This window comes from Mustela nigripes, chromosome 15 (genome assembly GCF_022355385.1).
Source record: "Mustela nigripes isolate SB6536 chromosome 15, MUSNIG.SB6536, whole genome shotgun sequence".
Lineage (NCBI taxonomy): Eukaryota > Metazoa > Chordata > Mammalia > Carnivora > Mustelidae > Mustela > Mustela nigripes.
Genome location: NC_081571.1, coordinates 69,553,491 through 69,564,858, shown reverse-complemented (window position 1 = coordinate 69,564,858; position 11,368 = coordinate 69,553,491). Strand labels below are relative to the sequence as shown.

At 44.2% G+C, this 11,368-nt stretch overlaps 1 protein-coding gene across 1 annotated transcript in view; it reads left to right on the top strand.

Annotated features, from left to right (window-relative positions):
* The first annotated feature begins 738 nt into the window (after positions 1-738).
* Positions 739-11,368, top strand: part of DCT (dopachrome tautomerase) — a 30,626-nt gene continuing 19,996 nt past the window's right edge. Inside the window, exons 1-2 of the mRNA XM_059377930.1 lie at positions 739-1,033; positions 9,487-9,786. Of these exons, the coding sequence (XP_059233913.1) occupies positions 739-1,033; positions 9,487-9,786 (595 nt within the window). The remainder of the gene's footprint in view (positions 1,034-9,486; positions 9,787-11,368) is intronic.

Sequence of the window (11,368 nt, the reverse complement as noted above, 5' to 3'; positions counted from 1 at the left end):
CTCACTGCGTCCATTGACTCCCCGGGAAGTCTGAGGTCACAAGCTTGGCTGGGGCACATGAGCCCAGATAATGAAGATGGTTTGCCCTTTTGAAACAAAGCCAGCAACTGTATGTACTTCATTATGCCCTTTGGGTCATGTGCTAACAATGAGGGTTTCTCTAACACTAATCCCCCTAATGATGGCTTCTCCCAGCCCTTACACAAACCCCACAAGGCCCCGTGGTTTGGCAAGCCAGACAGAATAAAGGCAGCACGGTGTTTGGCTTTTGAACCGAGTTCAAGGCAATTAAAGTTACGGGCTAAGGAGGAAAGGAGGGGTTTAGAAATACCAGTATAATAAGGAGTATGACTGCAGTACCCCGTAAATTATCGCAATTAGGCAAAGCCTGATTTAACGGGGGAAAGATGGTGAGAAGCGCTACCCTCGTTAAATCTGGCTGTGAGAGGCGCTTGGAATGGCATTAAATTTGTTTTAGTTGTTTGAATCACATAAAACAGCCCATACGTGTGCGAATACACACGTGCACTCACGTGGGTTCAGCGGATTTTTTGCAGGTTTTTTTTTTTTTTTTTTAGGGGAGAGGAATAGAACGCAAAACCAAACAGTATCAACTCCCCCACCCCCCATACCAAAAATCCACTGAACGAGTGTTCAAGAGCTCAGGACTGGAAGAGGAGGAGAAAGGCAGGGCAGAATCGGGGAGTGGAAAGGGAGAGGAGTTCTGCTGACAAAGCCATGTGCCCTCTGGGCTGGGGGCTCCTGCTCAGTTGCCTGGGCTGCGCACTCCTGCCGGGAGCCCACGCGCAGTTCCCCCGGGTCTGCATGACCGTGGACAGCCTGATGAGCAAGGAGTGCTGCCCGTCGCTGGGTCCCGAGCCGGACAACATCTGTGGCTCCCAGGAGGGCCGGGGCCAGTGCACGGAGGTGCAAGCCGACACCAGGCCCTGGAGCGGTCCTTACGTCCTACGCAACCAGGACGACCGAGAAGGCTGGCCCAGGAAGTTCTTCCATCGGACCTGCCGGTGCACAGGTGAGGGAGGCGGGCCGACCAGGTCGTGCCCTGAGCCAGGTGGGGAGGCCCCCGTTGGGAAGGGAGCCCCTTCTCAGGACGAGAGGAAACTCTTAAGACTATCAGACGAGGCTTTCCGTGGCCCTCCAAGTTTGGTTTTCACAGGCAGCAAACTGAGTCGGGCTGATGCCTTGGTTCTACGTTTCGCACCCTCTAGTCCACCAGACGAGTATTATGTGGGCCAAGCCCGGTTATGTGAACTCATGCCAACATGCCATTGGCTTGTTTGTTGGAAGGGGGAAGCTAACGAGCTTCAGAGCAAGTCCTTTCAAGATGATTCCGTGGCCTCCCCTTCTGAAATGGGTTGGCACTTGTAGAAGGGGGGAGGGTGGCGCTGGGAGCCTTGGCGTCTGCAAGACAGGCGTCCAAGGCAGGGCTTCCGCGGTCCTAGCCTCAGAGTTTCTGGTGTTTGGAAGAGGTCTTGGGCAGAGTACCTCTTGCTAGTTCATGATATGCCTGGGTTGTCACTTTGCCGCAGTCGGAGGGCTGCGGTGGGACAGGGCGTCTGGGAACTGGGGAGGGAGGGTCCTGGTAAAACAATGGCTTTTTCTGCTCTTGCCTGGGTTGCATGTGGGCATTTGGACGTTGGCTCCTTGTCCCTCTTTCAGACCTTGGGCTCTCTTATTACTCGTTTCTTTGAAATCCCTGTGCGCTTTTTATGCCTGGAGCTCTTCTGAGCCTTCTCAAGTCGTCTTCAGTAGGGCCTGCCTGGGTTCAGCCGCTGCCACGCACAGGGGCCGTAAACCGTCAAATCCTGGCAGGGCATTTGACGCACAGAAAACGCCCCAGCAACTTTAGCAAAGCCCTTGGCCTCTCTTCTACATATAGCAGCTGACTGCATGCCAAGTGTTCTTCTTTTAAATTATTATTATTAGGGGCACCTGGGTGGCTCAGTTGTTAAGTATCTGCCTTTGGCTCAGGTCATGATCCCACGGTCCTGGGATCGAGTCCCACATCGGGCTCCCCTGACTTGGGGGGAGGCCAGCTTCTCCCTCTCTCACTCCCACTGCTCGTGTTCCCTCTCTCGCTGTCTCTCACTGTCAAATAAATAAAGTCTTTAAAAAATAAATGATTATTATTATTTGCTCATGTTCTCATAGGATGCCGGTACATAGGGAATACAGATAATGGGACTATGTAGGGATATAAAAAAGGTGAACTTAAGAAATGTACAAAGGACTGCATGTTGATGTAGGAATGGTGTTAGTTTTTTTTAACATGAAGAAAATTCTGGCTGTATAATCACTTTGCAGTCATGTTGATTCTGCGATTCGAAGGAACTGTTTGTTTTGCATTGGGTAATCATTGTGACAGCATTTTAAATAGCATACTGAACATATACTATCCATTTTTTTCTGAGCTAATGGAGCATTGTCTTCTATAGACATTATTTCTTGGATTCTCCTGGCTTTTGTCTGAAAAGCAGCAGGTTTCATATTACCTGTGTGATTGAAACCACACTACACAGTAACTTACTTGTCTATGACTCAAAAATTATTCTAGAACACTTACTTCCAGGCCAAATCAATGATAGAGTGCTACCACTTACAAGGGTTGGGCCTCTCCATTTATAGAGTCCTGGGGCAGACGATATTAACAAATCAGACTAACTTTTAGCTCTTCTCATCATCATCTACTTTATATTTTGACCTGGTTAGCAAGGTTGTTTGTTTGTTTTTTCCTTTTGTTTTTTAAAGGTGAGGATGTAGAGAACAGAGAATGGCCAAACAGAAGGGATAATTATAATCTCCCTTCCCAGAAGGCGCCTATAATATTTCTCCAGAAGTGACAGGAAGTTAGAGTCACAGTGACCTACTTCCTAACATGAAAAGGGATCCCCCCCTGCTCGGAGGAGGATAAACACATACCTAGGGCAAAGTAGGTCAGAAAGAGGGTTTGACCTGTATGTCCAGACTGTTAAGGACATCACATGTCTATAGGCCAGTCCAAAGAGGCAGAGCTTTCTCAGTGCCTATGGTCTCCATTGCCAGCCATTGTCAAGGCCATGGCTGCTCTTGAGACCAACTACCAGCCTATGGCTCTCTTCCTGCCCTCTATGATTTGGTCTGTGTAAACTCATTCAGAATCATAGCTCTTCCCATACCAACTCTGGTTGGCTCCACTTATATCGGCTCAATGGTCTTATGCTTTGAGTCTCAGGGCATCTGACCAAGTCACAGTGGCCGAACTGGAAACCAATTTATTATAAACAGTAATCACAATTCTGTGATGTGTCGTGTGTCCCAAGGCAAGACATAGGATGTTCATTCAGCTTATTCTCCCACAAAGAGTGAGTTGCTTGCCTTCCAAGGGTAGCATTTCCTGGTTTGAGAAGCAGTCTTCAGAATTTAAACCTGATCTCAAAACCTAAACCCCAAAGCTCTCCTCTATGTTATCCTCATAATTTTTTTTTTTTTCAAATAGGGCTCCTGGGATTTTTCTAGGTCACCAAAATTTATTAAGGAAGAGATGTAATGATGACCCTGAGCTTTGTTAATGCAATGGAAAAATAAACAGACATTTATCCATCAATGGGCATTAAGATTGTTTCCACATCTTGGCTCTTGGGAATTGTGTTGCCATAAGCATGAGAGTGCTAACATCTCTATGAGATCCTGATTTCAGTTTTTTTGGACAAATATCCAGAAGTGGAATTGCTAGATCATATGGTAGTTCTATTCTTAATTTTTGAGAAAGCTCCATACTGTGTTTTTCCATAGTGCCTGGGCCGTTTTGCTTTTCCACCAACAGTGCACAAGGATTCCAATTTCTCCACATTGTAGCCAAGTGGTATATACATCCAACTGAATACTACTCAGCCTTAAAGAAAAGAAGGCAGTCGTGTAGTGGGTGACAACATGCATGAACCTGAGAGGCCTTACACTGAGGAAATGAGTCAGTCACAGAAAGACAAATAGGGCATGGTTCTACTTATATGAGGTATCTAAAATCAAATTCATTAAATCAAAGAGGGGAATGCTAGTTACCTGGGGCCCAGGGAGTGAGACAGAGAGAGTTAGTAATCAGTGCACAGAAAGTTTCAGGTAGGCAAAATGAACAAGCTCAAGAGAGTTAATGTTCAACGTGGCACCTAGAGTCAGCAATGATGTATTGTACATTTAAAAACGCATGAACACAATAGACCTCATGTTAAATGTTCATACCACAATAAAATAAAATACTTCATAGTCTTCACGAATTTGAAGTTGGTAAAAGACATTAGCCTAACAAAGAGAAATAACAAAATCTGGAGGGGAACTCTCCCCCAACACACACACAAATGATGGGCTCAAATCCTCTAGAGAGAACTTCTCTGTTCTCTGGAGGGATAATTTGGAATCCAAAACCCACTGACCTTGATTGTCAGGAGGACCTGAATTTCAGGAGACCTTGGCATTAGCTCTTTGCCTTCTACGTCTCCCTTGCCAGCTGGCGTTTCTGAGAGCATACCAGTTGTAGCTGTGTTGTTGGACTTTTGGAAAACATGCCCAGCAAATAGTTTTTGAACAGTTGTCGGAGAGCTTCTTGTTTGTACAAGTGACTAAGTGCCTCCATTTTTCCAATCTCTGAAATGGGGATAATGATGAAACCGCACTTGTAAAACCTTTTTGAGCTCTGTAGATGAAAGGCTCCCTGTGAGTATAAAGTATTGTTATTAAAATAATAGAATCTTTAATTAAAAGGAATACGCTATTTAGAGCTCCTTGTAAATTCACTAATCAGTGGTCCTTAAGCTTCTTTAGTCTAATAGCCTTCTGAGGTTGAGCTGTTACAGTTCATGTAGGAACGTGTACGGCTTGGCGGTTCTCATTCTCTTTTCTAACCCTAGCCCAGTCCTAAGTAGGTTTACGAATTTGTCTTTTTAAATTTAATTTTTGCCCAAGGACATACTCAGTGGTAGATAGATTGGTATCTCCAGATCCTTTCGTTTTCTTTCTCTCCCCATTTTCCAGTAAGAAAATGCCATCTCTACTAAGAGGCCATCTTGTATTTTTTGATGCTGCGATTGGTAGGTTAGGGGAATAAATGAACTCAGGTCAAGTTGATGTAGGGAACTACTAGGGTATCTAAATTAGAGAAATAAGTGTTTTGCGTGCTGGGCTTTCAGGTTGTTGCACTTTTCTGTTGTCTGCAGCATTTTCTTGAATACTTTGGACCATGTTTAGAAGCTCCAAACGTAACAGGGGCTCAAACGCTGAGTTTTTGGAGAGATGCTGGAAAAAGAATTTTTTAATTTTTTTTGTACATTTCAGGGTCATAGGCGAGCTTACATGCAGACAATTTTTTTAAAATTTTTTTGAGCTATAACTGATATATAAGATATAAGATATAAACTAAGATATGAGATATAAACAAATATAAACATATAAATAAATAAATATATAAGATCTAAACTAAGGTATTATCTTCGTTTCAGATGTACAAGTTAGTGACCCGACATTTGTATACACTGCGTAGTAACAGTTCCTACCGAATAGTGTTGGCCATATCCCTTATACTGTCCATTACATCACCGTGACTTATTTATTTTATAACTTGAAGTTTGTACTTAACCCCCTTCCCCCGTATGCCTCCTTCCCCATCCCAATTCCTTCTTCTTAGCCCTTCTATGTTGCTTTTTTGAGGACAAGTATTGTTTTGTAAAATGAAACACCTTGGGTCAATATAATTGTGAGGCAGCTCTGGTCTTCTGAGTCAGAATGAATTGTTTTGCCTTTTGTCTTCTGTGGTGCTTGGTTTATTCCTCTGTTTTCACTTGTCCTCAGAGTTAGACCTGCACTGGTGGTTCATGGCACACACGTCTGTCATCTCCTGGATGAAGCTATGGTGCCTTATATCTACATGTATCTTCTCGTACCTAATGCCTTTTATTCCATTATTCATTGCTTCATTTCTCACCACCCTGACTGACGTTTATTTAGCCCTAGTGATGCCCTTCAGGTACAAAGAGGGGAAAAAACACAACATGGTTTTAAGGTGTCCACAGTGTAGTGGACAAGGAAGACAGATGAAAACAAATATTTAAAATCCTGCTTCGGGGCTCCTGGGTGGCTCAGTGGGTTAAAGCCTCTGGTCAAGATCTCAGGGTCCTGGGATTGAGTCCCGAGTTGGGCTCTCTGCTCAGCGGAGAGCCTGCTTCCCTCTCTCTCTCTGCCTGCCTCCCTGCCTACTTGTGATCTCTCTCTCGGTCAAATAAATAAATAAAATCTTTAAAAAAATAAAATAAAATCCTGCTTCTAAGTGGTATCTAGTAAAAATAACAACACTCAATATAGAACTTATTATGTACCAGACACTGTTCTAAGCGCTTAATACATTAACCTGCTTGTTTTCTGTGTTAACTCTGTGAGGCAGAGCTCTGATCCCAATCTGACAGGCTTGAAAGAGTGAAATCCAAACCTACAAGCATGGAAACTTCTCCGAACAAACAAGTGGGAGCACAGAGAGAGGCACGCAGAGCTTTGACGGCCCTTTAGGCTGTGGGTGCTAATAAATTATCTGTTGAATAAACAAAGGAGGGAGATAATTAGCTATTGATCATTTTGTTTCTAGCAACCGAAAATAATTGTAAAGGAAGTGAAGGAATATTAAAACTCATGACATAAGTTACAAATTACTCAACTTTGACAAAATCTGGAGACAAGTTTTACGCATTTACATGTAGAAATGTATTGAATCGATCATTTTAAAATTGGGGTGTGCAATTTCTTAGCATTTGGAAGGAGACCCTCACTCTCTAATTATAAAGCTGTGGCTCTGTATTCAACTTTAGTCATCTGGCTCTAGGGAAATGGTGGATATTTGGGTGCTTGGTATTGGTTACTTGGGTACTGGTATTTGGGTACTGGGTTGCTCAATAAATATTTATAAATAATTTCTATTTAGTAGCTTCCCTCTAATAATCAATGTAGATTTTAATGTTTAACTGAAACTGTTCCAAAACATGTTTCAGTCTTGGGACTAGTAGAATTTTTTCCTTTCAAGTGTTTTTTTATTTCATTCTCATATGATGTTAAAACATAGAAGACTGGGGTGCCTGGGTGGCTCAGTGGGTTAAGTCTCTGCCTTTAGCTCAGGTTGTGATCCCAGGGTCCTGGGATCGAGCCCCGCATAGGGCTCTGCAGGGAGCCTGCCTCCACCTCTCTCTCTGCCTGCCTCTCTGCTTACTTGTGATCTCTGTCTGTCAAATAAATAAATAAAATCTTAAAAAAAAAAACATAGAAGACTATAGCTAACTGAGTTATGTGAGGACAGGTAGGATATTTTGAGTGTTTCGAGGAGCATAGAACCCAAATAAATTACCTTAAGAAAATTCTTACTCATGATATTTTTAATGACATTTTCTTTAATGATCCAAAAATCCACTGGGTTAATAGAAAAGGAGGCCCGGACATTTTTCTTTACATGATACAAATGCTAGTCATTTTGTTTCATGTTATTGTAATATTTTCTTTGTAGAAATTCAAATAATCTTCTCTCTCCTGTGGTCATAGTATTTTTTTTCTTACCTCTGCTTTGGTATTTACCATTTATCAAAATTATTTACAGGACCGGTTTTCCTCCTAATCCACAAGGATAGGGAGAAAGAGGAAGAAGAATTTTTCTGTCTATTGGATTATCTGTCACATGCTTTATATGTTTTTGTTTTTAGTTAATTTTTCAAAAAAATTTCAGCTCTATTGAGGTACGACTATGAATATGAATGTATAATTTTTAAAGTGCATATTGTGGTGACTTGGCTTTATGTTTCTTTTAGTCAGTCAACAAATACTCATTTTGTACAAGGCCAAGCACCGGCCTAGACAGTAGGATAAATGCTTTCCGGTTGCCCGTACCTGAGACAAGTAGATAATTACTGCTACTGTGATGAATCCAGCGGAGGGGGTATGTGAGGGACCGGGGAGGCCCAGGGCAGGAACACCTGACCCTGACATGTAGAGTCAAGGATGACCTTGTGGACCACCCATCGTGAGGCTGAGAGCAGGAGTGGTAACCCAGGCAAAGCGGAATTTAAGGAGATGAGGAGGGAAAGTGCCGTGGACTGAAGTGAGAGCTAGTAAAAGGGTCTGGGAGGAGAGGGAGGGGGAGGAGGAGGAGAGAGGCAGGAGAGGAGGAGGGGGTAGGGGTAGGAAAGGAAAGGAGGAGGGGGAGGGGAGAAGGGAGAGAGGGAGGAAGGAAGCAGAGTTGGTTTCCCATGTTAATGCTTTAAGTCAGCCCTCTAATCCCCTGGGAGATGAGCATTACCCACCCTGTTTGCTTCTACATTTTGCTCTAAAAATATTTGAATGTTCACTCTCTAACTTATCACCACCTAGGGAAGGAGGGGCTGGTCATACCAAAAGCAGTAATCAAGGCTAAAAAGGGAAAAGTCCAGGACAAGCTGAAATAATTCCCACATTAGATGCTAATCAGGAAGGAGCTTATTAGTTCCCAGGGCTAGTACTCCTTCCCTGGGCTGATAAAGCAGGGACATTTGGGCCGTGGACAAGGGAGCCCTGCAGTGATTTGCACTTCCTGAGACTGTGGCAGCTAATTCACTTTTACGACCTGCCGGCCTCCATCGATTTTTGTCTTAACTCTCTCTCCTTTGTGAAATAAACCAACTTTTGTATGTCAGATTTCCCCTCAATCCCTGGAAATCAGCCCATTTAGTTTGGTTCCACCTTGAGCTTGGCAAGTGTTCTCTTCCTCTTCTAAGTCAATGAGCCACTCCCTCTGTGTGGGCCCTGGTGTGTGGGCCAGAGAGAGCAGGGCTCAGCAGCATCGCCATCCCAGACTGCTGGGGAGCCCGGGGGGTCGGGGTGTGGGGAGGAAACAGAAACTCATTCTCTCCAGTACTGGAGACCTCAAGGCCCAGGTCGACTGTCAGCAAGGTGGGATTCTCCTGAGGCCTCTCTCCTGCTTTGTTGGCTGCTGTCTTCTCCCTCGGTCTTCGCATAGTCTTCCCTCTGTAACTACTAGTGTCCAAACTGCCTCCTCTTGGAAGGACACCCATTGGACTGGATTGGGGGGCCACTTAATGACCTCATTTTTAACCTCATTTTTAACCTCATTTCCTCTTTGAAGACCGTAGCTCCAAATACAGTCGTATTGTATCTGACTGGGGCTTAGAACTTCAACCTGCAAATTCTGAAGGGACACGGTCCACCCATGACAGCTTGTGACACCTTTCTTACAGTTTTCTTGCTGGCAGTATTTCGAAGGAACTCTACCGTTCCCATCCTTGGAGATTTCAAGAGGAGAGGAAGCGTAGGAAAATGGCTCCCTTCGCCTTCCTGCGAACTCCTTCCTCTTCTCCTCCTTTCTAACCCACACTTCAAATTCAGAAATTTCTTCCAAGCTACATAAACTGACTCCCTCTTCCATCCCCTCCCCCACTTTTTTTTTTTTTTTTTCTTTTAAAAATAAACTAGGACATTTTGCTGGCTACAACTGTGGGGGCTGCAAGTTTGGCTGGACCGGCCACGACTGCAGTCAGAGGAAAGCCCCGGTTACTCGGAAAAATCTTCATTCCTTGACGGCTCAGGAGAGGGAGCAGTTCTTGGACGCCTTAGACCTCGCCAAGAACACAACGCACCCCGACTACGTGATCACCACCCAGCACTGGCTCGGCCTGCTGGGGCCCAACGGGACCCAGCCGCAGATCGCCAACTGCAGCATATACGATTTCTTCGTGTGGCTCCATTATTACTCTGTTAGAGATACGCTATTAGGTGGGTTATTTCCCTCAGCCGAGGGTATATTATTATAGTTTGGGACTGTGGGGGGATGGGTGGGGAAGTAATCTCGGGCAAGTTAATTAACAAGAGAACAACACCAAGAAGGGTTAGGCTTACGGAAATCAGACGATTATCCAACGCTGCCTGAAGCAAGGAGGAAGAATATTCTACCAGTACGTTGGCTGACATGTGGGGAAATGTTTTCCCCTGGAGTTGGTGTGATGGGTTCAAAGTCTAAACTCTCCTCTGTGAAGCTATTAATCTTCAAAGGCAAAGTCTGCTGAAGCGGAGGCAAATTCCTTTTGATTCCAGAAGAAAACATGTCTAAATCTGGCCGTGGAAGCCCTCTCTGACATTTTCCCTCAAATTAGAGGAATTAACAGAACATGTGCTAAAGCACATGAAGCTTCTTTGTGCAGAATTAGAGGGTTTATGTGGAAAGTGCGTATCTCATTAAACACGCATGTGTTAGTCTTTAGACTTTTGCGTCATCATTCACGGGGCCTGTAAATGGTGTCTTGCTGTTGGGATCCTTGGGTTTTTTCAGAGTTGTATTGTCACGGAAGAGCATTAGCTGCTCTGGCAATGTAGAATTCCTCCTGAATTAGCCCTTGGAACCGTTGCAGTGGATGCCTGAGAAAATGGCGCCCTGCCCTTCTAGATCTCCCAGTCAGGGCCTGTGTAAGACTTGGAATGGGGCCTTGTTTGTTAAGAACCTCATTAATCTTGTAGGACCATCTATGCCCTTGGATATGTCTCAGTCAGGGATCACACAGACGTCAGCTCACTCCAGAGGGATGGGAATCCATTCCTGGGTATTCTCTGGAATCCTGAAGCTTTCTTTGGCTATACCTAATATCCCTACCTTTGGGGTCCCTTATTGGAGTCAGGGTGAATGAAGACATCAAGCTCCCTTTGAATAGTCAGATTCTCATTGGAGTTGTCTGTTCTTGTGTTTATCACTGGCTCCCCATTGCTTGATTTTGCCTCATTAGTTCATTTGGGGAACAAATCTTTGTTCTGAATTAAAAAGGACTACGTAGCCACCAGCAAGTGATAGCATGTCTTTCCTCAGTGCGAGTCCTTAAAAATCTTGCCTCTCAGGTAAGCATCTGTCTTTCTTTATCGACAGATAAGGAAGCTTTTCTGGCTGTAAACCTTTATAGTTTTCCTGTCATCACTCGGAGGAATTTTTGCTTTATGAGAGGGTTGTCTCTCAGGAGGGAAGGAAGACTATAGTTTCTGGTCATACCTAGGAATTAAATTTATATTCGTGTCTGTTCAGCTGTCTGAAGTTATTATAGGTACTTTGAAAAAGAACTAAAGTTAGCTAAAGTTTCTACATAACCATCGAAAGCTTTTATGAAAGCAGAAGAAAGATGGAATGGGCAGGAAGGGGGTCATTAGATTGACCAAAGCTTTTCACTAAAATTGGCGGTTCCAGTGGCCAGCAAAATTGGTCTGAGTGTATTTTTCTCTGTTCTAGTCTTGGCGACCATGCTTGTCAGCTGGTGATTGTAACTGATTGACGGCAGAGGCAAAATCCATCGAAGTTCTTTGCAGTGACAAAAATGCC